The sequence below is a fragment of the Acromyrmex echinatior genome, unplaced genomic scaffold, assembly GCF_024713525.1.
Source record: "Acromyrmex echinatior isolate Ae372 unplaced genomic scaffold, ASM2471352v2 Scaffold31, whole genome shotgun sequence".
NCBI classification, from domain to species: Eukaryota; Metazoa; Arthropoda; class Insecta; order Hymenoptera; family Formicidae; genus Acromyrmex; species Acromyrmex echinatior.
The window spans coordinates 34256-51395 of NW_028259065.1; the positions used below are offsets into that span (position 1 = coordinate 34256).

The 17140-nt window shown below is 41.9% G+C and overlaps 2 protein-coding genes across 2 annotated transcripts in view; one reads left to right on the plus strand and one right to left on the minus strand.

Moving 5' to 3' along the window:
• LOC105144427 (dopaminechrome tautomerase) overlaps positions 1-17140 on the plus strand; it is a 43237-nt gene that overhangs the window by 14030 nt on the left and 12067 nt on the right. The gene's annotated exons all lie outside the window — the stretch shown is intronic.
• On the minus strand, positions 47-1293 carry LOC147906450 (uncharacterized). Its single transcript, XM_087416540.1, has one exon. The coding sequence runs from the start codon at positions 1260-1262 to the stop codon at positions 108-110; it is 1155 nt and encodes a 384-aa protein (XP_087272666.1). The 5' UTR covers positions 1263-1293; the 3' UTR covers positions 47-107.

Here is a 17140-nt window from a genome sequence, read left to right on the forward strand (position 1 = left end):
TACAGGGTGGGCCATCTATTGGTACGTTTTTAAAAATGCGATCAAATGAGCATACATTGATATTTTTTATTAATTTTTTTTTTGTTGTGAAGCTAAAAGTATCCGCGTCAAGAATGAAAAACGATTTCGTTCATGTGGCTCCCTCTACTGGCCTTACAGTATGCCATTCGGTCACCCCAATTATTAATGACATTTTGGACTACCTCGGCGCCAATTTCACTCAAAACAGTCGTAATATTGTTTTTCAAAGCTGGAATTGTCTCTGGATTATCCGCATAACATCGGTCTTTAACGGCACCCCACAGGAAAAAGTCCAGCGGTGTCAAATCGCAGCTACGCGCAGGCCAATTGACATCTCCTGAACGGCTGATTATGCGGTTGTTGAACTTGGTGCGCAGAAGGTCGATGGTAAGTCGGCTTGTATGGCATGTGGCGCCATCTTGTTGAAACCAAAGGTCGTCCACATTCATAGTGTCGATTTGAGGCCATAAAAAGTTGATCAACATGGCTCTGTAGCGTTCGCCATTGACGGTAACGGCGTTTCCAGCATCATTTTCGAAGAAAAATGGGCCAATTATGCCACCACTCCAAAATCCACACCAAACTGTGACTCTTGGAGGATGCATTGGTCTCTCTACGATTGTGTGTGGCTGTTCCGAGCCCCAAATCCGGCAATTTTGCTTGTTCACATATCCGCCGAGATGGAAATGAGCTTCGTCCGAAAAGATGATTTTTCGACCAAAATCGACGTCATTATTGAGCTGGTCTATAGCCCACACAGCAAACTGATATCGAAGCGGATGGTCATTTGCTTTCAACTCCTGAGTCATCTGGATCTTGTAGGCGAATAATCCGAGGTCTTTGTGCAGTATTCTCCTCAGGCTGGTGCGACTAATGCTCAGTTGCTGCGATCGGCGTCGAGTTGAAGTCGTCGGATTCTGTCTCACACTTTGGGCCACAGCCTCAATATTCTCGGGTGTGCGCACTGTCCGAGCTCTGGGACCACTTCTGTCATCCACTAACATCCCTTTCTCACGAACTTTCCTCACCAATTTGCGTATAGCTCCTTCGGTGGGTGCTCTATCACGACCCATATTTCTTTTCAAAATTCGTACAGTTTCGGCGACACAGCACTGACTTTGAAAATAAGTTTTTAAAATTTCAAAACGCTCTTCAAGAGAAAACATGTTGTTTCGTGCCGCGGACGGTATGACTAATAAACTGTCAAAATTTCGGGTCTGTAGCTCGTTCGGTGTTGCCATACGACGAAATTCAAAAACGTACCAATAGATGGCCCACCCTGTATTATCAGAATACATATATATTGGCTTACCTTTTCGGGAGATAAGACGCCGAAGTGCACCAATGAATGCGCCCGAAGTGAGGTCACTCACTAGTTCGAGGTAAACCGTCTTTGTGGCAAAGCACACGAAAACAGAGATGTACGCCTTACTGTTACGCGCATTTCGTTCCCTCTCTTATTATAATTGGACCAGCGTAGTCCACTTCGCAGTGTGAAAACGGCCTCGACACTGTGACGCGATTGGCCGGCAAGGAGCCCATTATAGTCTCCGATTAAATTGGTTTGACTTTGAAACATGTTATATTGTACAATTTCGAAGTATCTTGCGCGTACTTGATCGCAATGAAACGCAAAAGCGTTGTCTTACGACGGCCATGATAGCCTGCGTACCGGCATGCATATTACGTATATGTTCATGATTTATTAAATTTTGTTAAATTGTGTTCGCGGGGAAGCAATATCAGGTATCATGTCTCGAATAAATCGGAATTTTTCAGTCTATCCCCCACACGAATCCCAATCTCATCTATAAAGGGAGATAGCGAAAGTAGCTTACTGAATGTGTTGATGAATCTATCCTTGCTCACTGCCTTGTATTCCTCAGGAAATGAGGTTTTCTGTACTACTCTACATGCTATATTTAGTGCGTGCGAAATTTCGTTGTGCGAAACAAAACTGGTTGGCGGGTTCGGACGATGTGTCTTGCTAAATCTAAGACAATAAGCTAAAATGTGACATATTTTATTTAAACTGGAAAACTTGCTTGTCAATTCGTCGACCATGGAGCGTACAAGAGGGATTGCGACTGCAGAGATTCCGCGCTTCCGGAATACCGTCTTTGAGTTGAGTGAACCTACCGCTTAGTCATTGATCTTGAGGAGATTGTAAGAAGGCAGGGCCTCGCCATCAATAACGAAGAGCTTATCAACTCGTGAGGATCGAGTCCGCGCGATAACACGTCCGCAGGATTATCAGTGATGAAATGTGGATCCAACTCTCTATTCTTGTCAGACGCTGTATTTCACCGATTCTATTGGCCACGAAGGCTATCTATTTTCGAGAAGATGCAGTCAACCAATTTAAAGTTATCGTCGAGTCCGATCAGAGGAAGACCTTATTGTGCGATATGTCAAACGAATCTCTAACCCTTTCCAATAGTTGGGCTAGCAATAATGCTGCAGATAACTCTAGCCTCGGGAGAGATATCGCCTTGAGAAGTGCAATGCGGAATTTTGAACAGAGGAGTTCTGAACGATACTCATTGATACCTTCCATTCGAATGTATATGCATGCCCCATAGGCGCGTTGACTGGCATTGAAGAACCTGTGTATTTGAATGTGTGAGAATCCGAAGCAAATTTAACGCATCGAGCAATTTGTAATTCGTTTATCTCCGGTAATTGTGATTTGAATCTTAGTCATCGTGATTGTATGACTTGCGGAACGGATTCATCCCACTGATAGCCCGCTTGCCAAAGCTCTTGAAAGATGATTTTTACCATGAGTATAGCAGGTCCTAAAACTCTCAAGAGGTCGAATTATCTAGCGATTTCTGATAATATTGTGCGCTTAGATAACGCGATTTAGTTTCGTATAAAAAGCCTAACTTGTCTTCTGCTTGATTCCACAAAACTCCCAAGACATGCGGATGTGCGTCGCTGCCAATGATGGTCGAGTCACCCTGCGGGCCTCCGATGTTCTCGGGCAACTGTGGACAATTTGATGCCCATTTACTAAATTCGAACAATCCTAACTGTAATATTTGCGTAACCTTCCTTACTATCAATTCGGCATCAATTCTATCCGCTCCTATGAGTATATCATCCATATAAAAGTCCTGTTTAATGCATCTTGATCCCACTGGGAATGTAGACTCACACTACTCCGCCAAATATATCAAGCATCTCGTTGCCAAATATGAGACGGAAGAAGTGCCGTACGTAATTGTCGTCCGAATTGATATTGTCACGCCATAGTATTTCTTGCCATTTCATCTGTGAAGGATCTACTAAAACTTGTCGGTACATTTTTACTATATCGGCTGAAATACTCGTAGCGTAATGATGTGTACAAAATGGCAGTAAAATGGACATTAAATCCTGCTGAACGACAAGTCCCATTGTGAGAGCGTTGTTGAGGGACACTCCTTTTGCACGACGCGTTGAAGATAACGCGAATCTTGGAAGACTGATCGGAGCCCTTGAAAACACAATGATGCGGCAAGTAGAATCCACCTTCATCGGAATACTCTCAACCTTCATATGTCGTGAGGCCGGATACTCGTTCATAAATTCCGTATATCGTAACCTTAGACTAGGATCACGTTCGAAACGTTTTTTTCAAGATTTTGTAGGCGCCTTAAGGCAATGTCTTTAGAGCTACCTATTTTGCCGATCATATGCTCCTTGAAGGGAAACTTCACCATCAACCTACCATCTTGAATCTGAGACATGTTCAGAAAGTGCTGTTCGCACTGAGTTTCCACCAGGGTATAATCAGTTGGATGCCCAATACAACTTTCCTGACGCCAAAAAAGGCTCAGCTGCTCGTGCGTTAGTTATCATCGCGTGAAAAGACCGCACCTTCTGCGGATTGCCAGATGAAAAGCCGATACGACCAGCTAGAATCCATCCCAAGCGCATCTTTTGTAGAGTTGGGTGTCTGAGGAGGACTTCACCTGCCCTACGCACAACAAATCCCAGAAAATTTCAACACGTAGTAATAAATCGACCCTTGAGGATTTATAGAAATGCGGGTCAGCTAGCTCCAAGTTGCGGGGAATGTCAAAGCTGCCGATCGAGGATGAACGCCGGAAGTTTACTTGTCACCTGCTCGGTCACGATACACTCGATATCCGTGGAATAAGAGTTTAAGCGAGACTGAAGTTTCAAATAGATGCTTTGATTAAACATGGTGATTGCGCTATCCACCCCTGAGATGACTACGTTCGTTGATGTTGACGTTAAACTGAACTCGGTTAAGAATTCTCTAAAAATAAAGTTAGCCTGTGAACCGCAATCTAACAATGCACGACACTCGATATGCCTCCCCTGTTTATTACGAACGTGCACGATAGCGGTCGAAAACAAAGTATATTTATTGTCAGGAAGGCTGGATGCGTGCAAGGCCGCCTGAGACGATGATGATGTAGATTTCACGCAATTTTCCTTGTCAGGATCTTGCGTACCTGTAACGGTCATCATGTGCAGTAATGTATTATGTTTTGCCTTGCAACTCTTACAAGTGCCTGAAGGGCATTTACTAGCTACGTGTGTTGTGGAACGAAGGCAATTAATACAAATTTTACGAACTTCTGAATTTCTACGAGGTATTGGAAGTGCTAAAAACTCCTTGCATTTGTAAATTGAGTGATCGCCTTGACAGAAGCTGCATTTGTAACCGATTGTTGCCGTACATGCTGACTGGCATTTCGCCTATAACGAGTTTCGCGGATTGTTACCTTTAATGGAAACAGTAAGCGACTTGCCCATTGCCTCTAAAACTTGACAACAATGTGTTATGAACTCGATAAGTTGCTTTACAGTGGGAAGCTCTGTACCGGCCAAAGAGGACTGCCACTCCCGCAGAGTGATCGTATCGAGCTTAGCACTCAAAACATTCACAAGAAGGTGAGAAGTTGGGTGCTTTAGTGTCTGTAGGGCACGTATATGCTTGGACGTGCCATTTGCTATCTGTCTCAGCTCACTAAAATTGGACATAGAGGGAAGCTCCATGATGGCTCTAATATGAGTGTTCATGATGACTCTTTTATTGTCGTAACGCTCTATCAGTAGTCGCCAGGCAACTTCATAGTTGAGATCTGAGATTTCCAGCGAGCTGACATCACTGGCCTCACTGGAAAGAGAAGAACGTAAGTACTGAAGTTTTTGAACGTTACTAATCGAAATATAATATTCGAATGAATAATTGAATTAAAGACGTCAAAAAAGGGAAACCACTCGTCATATTTGCCGCTGAAGGTCGGAAAGTTAAGTTTCAGTAGTCGCACGTATACCGCGGAATCATAAGTATCGGAAACATTTGATGGCGATGGAGCGGTGATACGCGTCGTCGACACGGAAATGGCTAGTCGCTCTCTAATCTTCGCTGATAACTCATAATATGCTTTCTCGAACCCTGATCGATCGCTAATTTCGCCTTCGTCTAATGTTTCTATTTGAGATTGAACAGTATTATATTCCGATCAACTTTTTTTTTTTTTTTTTTTTGATAACGGAGGGGAAATGCCTGACGCATACCCCGAGCCTCGGGGAAGAGCCCGGGGTTATGTGGGGCTTGCACTCAATAAAACCCCTCCGAGTGTCCTTACCTGGCCTTGCATGAGGGACTCCCAGGAACGCGTGCAGCATACTTCTGGGAGTCCCTCAGGCCAGTCGGCTTATTGCCGACTTCTATTCCCGCCCGGGGATTTTTATGGCGTCGTCTGAGAGACGACGTGACCCCGGGCGGTGCTTGGCACCTTCGACTTTATTCGGGCGCTGGGGGGACACCACCCCCTGCGCCCGCCGCCCCGGTTGGTGTTGGGGGGCGGGAGTTGGGGATCACGGCCCCCGCCGCGATCCCCAGCCCCCCGAGGGGCGCCAATCAGAAGTTTGGCGCCCCTCATGCTTCGGCGCCGCAAGAGGAAGTCTCGCGGCGCACCCCCCGCGCGCGGCGGCGCAGGGCTCCCCGCCCGGTCGCGCATTCGACGCGGCCGGAGGATGATGAGCTACTGCACCCCGCGCACGCGGAGGGTCATCCTGTTTCCGGCGGCGGATCGACCCTAGGGTCGGCGATCCGCCGCCGCTTCACTGCGCCCCGCGTCCGAGACGCGGGGCCGTCACTGATGATGGTGGCGGCGGAGGTGGAGGGTTCACTGACCCCGACACTCCCGCACACCACCCCACCGTCCTCCTCTTCACTCCTCTCATCTATGGGGGAAGGACGTCGCTGTCGTTCTCGCCCCGTGGGGCGGTCCCGGCGGCGGGTACGCGCGAGGGGTGACCCGGGGCGCGAGCGATCCGGTTGGAGCCGGCGCCCGCGTTGACCCCCAACGCCACCATCCCTCGCATCTCCTTCCCCCCCGTCAGCCCCGCCACCCGGAGGCGGCGGGGGCGGGAGAAGGCCCCGACCTCCCAGTGCCCTCTGCCTCTCAGCTTCCTCCTTCTGCGACATCACCCGATCGCAGAAGGAGGAGAAGGCCCTCCAAGCACTCTCCCTGCCGACTATCTCCTTCACGACAGCCGGCAGGGAGAGATCCTCCCCTATCTCACGGACCAGGACACCGCGCTCGCCCGTCCAAGCCGGGCAGGTCTCCAGCGTATGCTGCGCGGTGTCCCGGTCCCCGTCGCAGTGGTGACAACAAGTGGTCGGCTCCTTACCTATGCGACACAGGTACTCCCCGAAACATCCGTGTCCGGTGAGCACCTGCGTCGCGTGGAACGATAGTCCGCCCCATCCCCTGCCTACCCATTCCTCGAGGCAGGGGAGGATGGCCTCCACGGTCCGAGCGCCCGTTGTCGGCGGGTCGTTTTCGAGAGTGGAGCGCTACTCTTCGAAGACCCGCCGACGGACGTTCCTTCTCAGTCGGTCAGTGGTCCTCGGGGTAACGATCCCCCCCCGAAGCCGAATGGCCTTCACCCCGGCGAAGGTTTCCGCCAGGGCGTCGGCCACGTACTCGGCAGGGGGGATCCCCGCGAGGACCATGGCGGCGGCGTACGACACCGTCCTGTAGGCCCTACAGATGCGCAAGGCCAGCCGCCGTTGCACGCTGTGCAACTTCTGCTTTATTCGGCGGCTGGCCAGGGCCTTCCCACTCCATACCGGGGCCCCGTAAAGGGCCCCGGACAGGACGGCGTGCATATAAGCCCGCCTGACCGACCCGTTCGGACCGTGGAGGTTGGGCATGAGGCCGAGCAGAGCGTCTGCTCGGCGGCCCAACCGCGGGGCTAGCTCGTCGAAGTGTTCGACGAAGCCCCAGCGACCATCCACGGTGAGGCCCAGATATTTGATCGTTGGCCTCACCGGGACGCGGACATCGTCCACCACTATATGTGCCTGAGGGGGCACCCCGCTCTTTCCATCGTGGAAGAAAAGAGCTTCCGATTTAGCGGGGGGCCACCCTCAGGCCCAACTCCTTAATGGAGCCGACCACGCACGCCACTGCGACGTTTGCCGTACTGACGGCTCTCCCCCAGGTCGTGGCCCCGACCACCACCAACGTGTCGTCCGCGTAACAAACGACGTGACAGCCGGGGGGTAGGGCCGGGCGGAGAACGTAGTCGTATGCGACGTTCCAGAGTAGGGGTCCCAACACGGACCCCTGTGGAACGCCGCACGACACGTCCCTCCGCTGCTGAAGTCCCGTTTTGTTATGGAACTCCAGCTGCCTGTCCCGGAAATAGTCCTCTATAATAGCGACCAGGTAGGGGGGCAAGAGGTGATGTCCTCTCATCGCCCCCACTACCCGGCCCCATGGGATGCTATTAAAGGCGTTGGCGATGTCAAGAGATACCGCCAACGCCACCTCCCCTCCCGCGGTCATCTGCTCCGTGAGGGTCCTGACTTGCCTGACGGCGTCGATAGTCGATAGACCCTCCCGGAAGCCATACTGACCGCGGGATAGATTGGGACCATCCCGGGACAGGTGCCGGACGATGCGGGCATCGATGACTCGCTCCAGCAATTTCCCCGCATCGTCCAACAGGCATAACGGCCTATAAGCGGAGGGACTCTCCGCTGGTTTGCCCTCTTTACGGAGGAGGACAAGCCTGGCCCTTTTCCACGGCCTGGGAAATATGCCGTCTCTGAGGCAGCTCGTGAAGAGCCGCCTCAGACGGCTGCCCACTATGGGAGCCGCGGCGAGCCAGACCCTTCCGTGTACACCAGAGGGTCCGGGCGCCCGCGGCCTCCCCTTGAGGCGGGCGAAGGCCATCACCATCTCCTCCCGGGTGATGCCCAGCTCCTCCGTCCATTCGGACGGGGGGCCGACCCTCTCCGGTATTTCCCTTTCCCTATTGGGAAAGAGGGCGGCCACCACATCCTTCAGAAACTGAGCGTCCAGGGTTTCCGTTATCGGGGGGGCCACGGACGAAATTGCTTCGTCACAATTTTATAGGGCCTCCCCCACGGATCCCTGTCAAGGGAGGAGACGAGGTCGCGCCAAGCGTCGGCCTTCGCCCTCCTAATGGCCGCTCTAAGGGCGCTCCTAGCTTCACGGAGCGCCTCGGTCCTCGTCGGTGCCCCGTCGTCTGCGGCGGGTGAACCTCCGTCGGGCAGCTACGGCGGCCTGTCGTAGCTCAGCTATCTCCTGGGACCACCAGTAGACTGCCCTCCTCGCCACAGGATGGCAGAGGGGCATCGACGCGTCGCACGCGCGCGACATGGCGTCCCCGAGCCATTCGGCCTCCTCCTCCACCGAGCGGGCCTGGTTGGGTTCCGGCCACGTGGAGGAGAGGAGGCTTACCTCGAATACATACAGTACCTACAACAAGTTATAATCTAAATTAAAATTATGTTTTATATATAAATACAGGGTCCATTATGAAAGTAATGCGCATGATTTTATTGTGACGCAAATATCCATCGCAGCGGGGTAAAATGGGTCGGGAAATGTGGTGGGGGGTCTGCCCTTCCAAGACAGCCGGTCGCCAGTTTGCTCCGAGCAGTCTGAATGAAAAGGCGTGCCTCCGCGTGAAGTGTGTTTTTCGACTTTGTAATACGGCGCGATGGAGCGTTCGCTTGAACAGCGATACGCCATCAAGTTTTGCGTGCGAATTGGAAAGAATGCAACCCAAACATTCCAGATGCCTTCAAGGACGACTGCATTTCAAGGTCACAGTCCGGGAGGTGGCACAAGGCGTTCAAGGAGGGCCGGGAGGAGGTCGCCGACGAACCCCGTTCTGGACGGCCAGAACCGACGAAAACGTGAATCGTGTGTGCGAAGTTTTGCGTTCCGACCGTCGATTGAGCATCCAGTACATCGCTGACACCCTAAACATGTCCACATTTGCGGTACATGGGATAGTGGCGGAGAATCTGCAAATGCGCAAGGTCTGCGCGAAGCATGTGCCGAAAGTGTTGACGGAAGACCAGAAAGAACTTCGAGTTTCGCGTCAAGAATTGTTGGATTTGATTCAAAATGAGCCGTGCGACTTTTTTTTGTTTCCCCGTCTGAAGAGAGCTGAAAGGAAAGCATTGGGAGTCCGTGGAAAACATCCAAAAGCATGTTACAACGTTCCTAAGAGACATTCCCATCGAGGAGTTTCAGCGTGCCTTCCAGGCGTGGCAGACACATCTCCGCAAGTGTATTGATTCAGGGGGAGAGTATTTTAAAGAATTTTGAGCATTTGTATTGCTACGATCAATAAATCTATTTTTCCCAGAAAATGCGCATTACTTTTATAATGGACCCTATAAATAATATCTAAAAGTATTTTTTGAAATAATTTGTCAATATAAAATTGAATTATTTTTTTATGACAAATTCCAAATTTTAATAGTACTATTTAATTAAACTAATAAAAATTTAGAATGTAAGTAATTGATATTTATTTTTATAGAATACAAGTTGTGCTTCTCTAAAACTAATTAAATTAAAAGTTCATGTACAGTGGAAATTAAATTATCCGACATCGTATTATTCCTGGATTATATTCGACCTCGTTATCAAGTTCTCGTGATGATAACATTACGTTCGATTTTTTCAAGAATAACACTTCGTGGATGGAAACTCAATAGCGAGGTCGGCTAATCGAGAGTTGAATAATACGATGTAATCCGTGTTCTACTGATATATTATTAGCTCTTTCAATTTCTTCCAAAAAAGCTATCTTTTTGTTTTATACATACATTAATCATATTTGCAATTTTGTATTTTATTCATAATATATTCTCGTATGAACTCTATATTTATTGCTTATAAAAAATTATATTGTATAAGTTTAAATTATATAAGTCTTTTGCTTTGTTCGCATTGCTTAAACTCCAAAAATTTTTGCACATAAAACGATATAAATATATATTCTGGCATTGAAGAAAGAGAAAGCAAAGTTAAATATAAAAATGCAAGCAATGCGAGCAGAACTTTTATTTCTATATATAATGAATAATTTTAAATAAAAAACTGATGGGAAATGTTTATTAATTCCTTCTCTTTAATATTGATAAAATTAGGCTCATTTGATGTTTGCATAAAAGAATGTAGTAGAAAAAAGTATCACTCTGCTCCACGAACTGAGATATTGGATGCATCCAAAGAATTTGTATAATTTTCTATGCCATCTATGTGACTGATTTCTTAACTTGAATATCTGTCAATTTTAATAATTAATGGGTGCATCCAGAAGCACGACCACTCACTGAGCGCTCAGTGAGTTTTTCTATTATATCTGATTGGCATATTCCATTAGATCTAAAAATATAGACCAAACAGATACAAGAGCTCAGTGAGTGATCGTGCTTCTGGATGCACCCATTAATTATTAAAATTGACAGGTATTCAAGTTAAGAAATCAGTCACATAGATGGCATAAAAAATTACACAAATTCTCTGCTTTAAAAAAACAAATTCTCTGTTTTAAAGACACAAATTATTTCCTACATACCTGATTTTTGTTTTTACAGTAGAAAATTTGTTTTTAAAGCATTCTCTGTTTTAAAACACATTCTCTGTATTTTTAAAGTGGACAAATACCTAATCAAAACAAATTCTCTGCTGTAAAAACAAATGTTATATAGAAAATGATTTGTGTCTTTAAAGCCAAGAATTTGTATAATATTTTTAAAGCAGAGAATTGGTTTTTAAAGCAAGGAATTTGTGTAATTGAAACAGAAAATTGTACTCTAGCCTCACTTACATGTTCTCATGTTCCTCTATGCCATTTTGATGTGACACATTTTTAAATCTGAATAGTCAACTTTAACGCTTAATATCTCTATTTGTGGAGCGACACTTTTTTCTGCAAGATTTTTTTGTTTTACGGACGATCTACAATGAGTTGGTAATCGATAGTTTAAAAGCTAATTCTACAATGTGCTCTTTGTTTCCTGTCTTTTGTTGTTTGTCTCTATTTGTCTCTTGCCTTTTTAGTCAATAAGACAAGAGAAAAAAAAACAGCAAGAAACAGAAAATAAAAAGCACATTGTAGAATTAGCCTTAGAGCTGCTGGCCGATTCAACGATTTCGATCAATCCTGATTCATCGATTCTTTCAGATTTGCTTTCGACTTTCATCAATATTGGAGAGAGAGGGTAGAAATAAACATTTACCAAATTGATTTATATTATAATGAATTTCAATGTCGTTTAACTTAAGATAAACAGCGATAAGTTGCACAATCTCCTTATTGCACCTTTTAACAAATAAATTTTTATTTTGTTTTCTTTGTGATAAATTATTCTTAATTTTCACAAGATTTGTAAACTTGCAAATTTCATATTTACTATTCTTTATTAAAATAATAGCAAATTTTCTTTGATTTTTCATTTTGCACGAGATTTAACTTCTATATTATTTATCTTATAATATGAAGAAAGAATAATTTATTCATCCACACAAGAGTTCCGCTAGCAACTTCTCGTTCGCGGTTCGCACCCATCTTAAAATATAAGCAACAGGATTGCTAGGCAACAGGATTGCATATTTCCTTAAAAAAATTAGATATTAGAGGTTAGGCCTGTTACACAATACGTTGTATGTCGGTATCGTTAGAGAGCCTACAATCAGAGTGACGCCATACGGGTATCACTTGTAATTGGTCCGCCATGTTTTAGCCATTCCCTCCAGTTTTTTAAACGCATTATTTCCTAAATTTTGAATTTATGCTAAAAAATGCTCAAAAATTGTGATAAATTAAAAAATGATAAATAAATATTGTATATATTGGGTCATCTAAAAAGTATCCGCAGTTTTTTGTCACTAGATGTGTGTTGTGGTCATATATTTAGTGACAAAGTACCGCGGATACTTTTTAGATGACCCAATAAAATAATAATATATATAATATTGTATATAAAATAATAAAACTTTTATATATATTATTTATTATAAAATTTCATTTATTTTGTACTATTGCAATATTGTACATTTTGTAATATTGCACATTACTTTATACAAAAACTTATTTATTGCACATTATTTGCGCTATTAAATGCGCTAGTTTATTATCCATACTCTGTTCCTACATTTTAGGAGCAAAATTCATCTGTAATAATATAAAAGAAATCAAAAATTCAGAAAAATATTATATATGTATATACCATTTTATAAAATATTATATATTAAATATCGTAATTATCATATTATTTGATTTAGACTCATAATGCAATGATATATAATTGAAAAGATTATGACAAAAAAGAAAGAATTAAATTTGTAACCAATGTGATGACTATACATATACTTAGTGCCAAGACACTACCGTGTCTTCAGATATTATAATTAATCTGTGTATATTTCATGTTACATTTTTATTTTAATATCTTAAATACATTATTTATAAAGAATAAATTACTTTATCTCACATACAGATGAATTTTTTGACGGTGTCCAATTTTTATATTTGCCATTTATACTCTTTAACCAATTCATGCGGCTTTCGGAATTATTTTCATAACATATTCTTTTTTTAATGAATTGTTACAAAATGGTATTGTACATCCAACCATATTTCTAAAATAATTTCGATAATTTTATTTTTATCAATGTATCTATGCCGTTCAATGCTGTTACATCTAACCCTAAAACTGACAGTGTTGGATAGACTGAGACCGTATATTTCTTTCTCTCTCGCAGAATTTTGCTAAAACATGACGTCATCTCTCCTATGGCGCCACTCTGATTATAGGCTCTCTAGGTGTCGTGAGTCATAATCCGTAAGAATGGACCTATCACAGTTGAATAAGTCTCCTCACATGATTAACTATGATTGATCAATTCTTATGACGTACAGCTCACGGTGCCGACATAAAGCGAATTGTGTAACAGGCCTTATGGCCGGTATTCACAATCAGTTCTTATATTTAAAGCTAACAACACGATGCTTGTTTTCTTGCTGGATTGCCAGCTGGATTAGAATTTTGTCACTGTATTGGCTGCGATGCTGGCACTGTGCCGCTAGCTTAAGACCGTCTTAAGTTCCGTTTTGAGGTGTCACGAATCAATTAGAGGGCTGCATTAACGTCTCAAGAACTTAAGACGATCTTGCAAGAATGTATAATCCGGACTGTAAATCGGATTTCTTTTCATAAAAGAAAGGAAACAAAAGACTTTGATTAGTACATTTTCTTATGCATTACGCACTATTATGTTATGCTTATGCACTATTATGCATTTCATGTGTGATAGGCTTTAAGGCCATCACACACAAAATTACATAAGCTGCATAACTACAGCATAAGACTCCTAGACCAATGAGCATCTTATATAATTCACATGGCGTCTTTATGTTGAATGCTTATTGGTTCAACAAAGATGATTATAAAATGTATGTTACAAGTGTAAATGTACGTAAACTATAGATTAAGAGCCTCTTTCACCCTTCTGATTAAATTAATCCACGATTAATTCGCAGAAATGTCAACAGCAATGTAATATATTAAAACGTCTCCCTCTCTCTTCTTATTTTGAAACAAATACGAACGTTAGCAATCGCGATGATTAAATTAATCGATTAGCATTAATCAGAGTTGGTAAAACAACATAAAGATATGATCAGGGTATCAATCATGGAACTTATTCCCTAGGATAAACAATGAAAAGCGAAAAATTTCTCCATTATTGGTAAAAATTTTCACTTTTCACGTTTTCTTAAGGATAAAGTTTCATGATCGATACTTAGTACAAGGAATAATTTATTTGATGAAAACCTTGTGAAAAAGAAGTTTTTAAGACGCTACATTAGTAAAATATTATGATATTATTTAACTTTACAAAACTCGAAATGTATGCAGCCAAATAAAATGTTAAGTAACAAACAACATATTCAGATATTCGTGCAGTGCTGCATTGACTCAGTTTGCGCTCATAAGCTGAAATGTTTCGAATGCTCTTTTATACAAGTTTTATATGCTAGTGTACACTATAGTGCAATAAATTACAGCAAATTCGTTATTCAAATGGTCGCACTAGTGCGCACTGGTACGTATTATAGCTGTTGTACACTAATTTAATGTGTAAAAGTGAAACGCAAAAATATTTCGAGTTATAAAATACAAATTTTACTTACTAACAATGAAGTGTATTAAATGTCTAGATACAAGATAAATATGGCGGCAATGTTTTGCGAAGTATATGAATGCTAAAACCTATAGTGTATGTATTGTGCATAATGTGAATCATTTAGCAAACATTTTGTCTCCAAATCATTGCCAAATTAGTATAAAATTCTAACGGAATTAAATGCTAAAACCAGAGTCTATTGTGTCCGCATTTGACTAGGGATTTGTTAACAAAGCCTGTTGACAAGCTATGTCAACAGATTGATAGCAGAAATCAAGTAAAGTTTGCTCGAATCAGATTCTGTTCTCAATTTGCTTTCAATCTGCAACACTTTGTTCGATTTCTGCGACTAATTTGCTGGCATAGCATATCTAACAAGCTTTGTCATATTTCTGACAGCAATTCGTTGACAATGTCTGATAATACAAATTCTGTGTACAATTTGTTGTCTTTCTGCAATCAAAAATTGGTAGCAGGCTCTACTCAAAATCTATCTCCGTAGACTGCACTATCAGGGTATAGATTTTCAGTAGTAGTAATGAATAACGGAACATAATCTATGTATATAAGGTGAACCTATATGAGCTTTATGTAATCCATTTATGTAATCCATCTTAGCTATCACCATCATATTTGTCCCAATCGTGAAGACAGATTTTATGTACAAAACTTTTCCTATTCAATGTTATCTAATTTCTTCATATTTTTCAACGTATAACTAAAAAAAATTCTTTCTAATATTTGCCTCAACTAAAAAATTTTCTACCATACGCCACGCCCTCTCGGCTCATGACTTAATACAGCATTGTATATTCGTGTCATAATACACTTAGATTTAAGATGAATGAGGAAGTGTGTGTAATTAAATGCTAAAATGTGAGTACCTTAAAAACATTCCTAATGAAATTTTCGAAAATGAAAATGCTTTATTTTTGTATTGGCATCATGGTGTAACGGCGAGCTACTGAATAAATAATTCTGTAAGTTATCACTGGAATCAGTCACCCATTAAATATTAAGAATTTAAATATTAAGAACGGCCACGATATGTATACTAGTCATAGTACTACCTTTTCCTTTAAGAAAAATTAATTTTTACGATAATTAAAGTGAAGGTGACCTGTGCGTGCGTGCGTGCGGGCGTGCGTGCGTGCGTGCGTGCGTGCGTGTGTGCGTGCGTGCGTGCGTGTTTTAGCATGGACTAAATTATTTACGTCTGTTATAGAAACGTATTATAAATTGTTTTTCCAAAACGTTTTATATTTAATATTTAATATACGTGTCTTCACGTTTAATAAAAATTCTTAAAATCTTCATAAAATTTCATAATTTACGAATCATAATTTGCAAGATTAAATTAGATGGTCCTTATAATATACAGTACATAAAATTAAAAGGATTCTCACAATGTACACTGTGTATAATTATAAAAATGGTCCTTATAATGTATAGTAGTCCATATGAACATTATGAAGACTGGTCTACGTAATATACGTTGCGTAAAAAATATTATGAGGACTGTTCTCACAATGACGTTTGGTCTACATAATATATAATGGTTTAATGAAAATGTCCTCACAATATACAGTTCATATGCATATGTGTATATACAGAGTGATTGTAACATATAGATATTTTTTTATAAATGTCTCAAAAAACATCTCTTAAGAGAGATCACTTAGATATCTTTAATATATATGTCTATTACAAAAAGAAAATATATATATATTTTTTCATCAGGGTGATTGTAACATATTTCGTTACCCATCATGAGCAGATAGAGTGTATCAAACTGAGTCGAAAAGCCATCTACTATTTTACGCAATAATTAACGAGAAATTAATATTTAAAGATAGGCGAATACGTGCTTCCGCCCGGCCTTCTACTACCGGAAGAATAGCCTACCGTCTCCACCGATCGCATAGCGCGCCGGCCGGCTGTTCTTCTGGTAGTAGGCAGACGCACGTATTCGCCTATCTTTAACCATTAATTTCTCGTTAACTATTGCGTAAACTGCAAAATAGTAGATGACTTTTCGACTCAATTTGATTCATTCGATCTACTTATGACGGATAACGAAATATGTTACAATCATCCTGTATTTTATATATATATATATATATATATATATATATATATATATTGTAATAGACATATATATTAAAGATATCTAAATGTCTCTCTTAAAAGATGTTTTTTTAAGACATTTATAAAAAATATCTATTAGACATGTATCTAATTATTAAATATTAATCTCTTTCAAAAGAGATATCTTTCATTTAGATATCTTAAATATATCTATTATAAATATTTTAAAGATATTTTTTAGGATGTCTTTAAAATGTCTATAATAGATATTTTTTAGATATTCTAAAAATGTCTGTAGATATTTTTAAAGAGATATTTGTTAGATATTTATAAGATATTGTTTCTCGTGATTATCCGTTTGCTTGCAGTAACACTTAATCAATACTAATCGCTTCCGTTGAAATCGATTGATATTATGACATAAGATCTCCTTAAAACGTACAACATTGTTCCGAAAAGTTTATTCGGTAACTTTTTTCTCAGTGTTAAATACCACACAATACTATACAAATCAAAGCACAAAAAATATT

Excerpts from the sequence above, each read along its gene's own strand:
- LOC147906450 (XM_087416540.1), bottom strand. The coding sequence starts at position 1,262 with ATGGCAACACCGAACGAGCTACAGACCCGAAATTTTGACAGTTTATTA.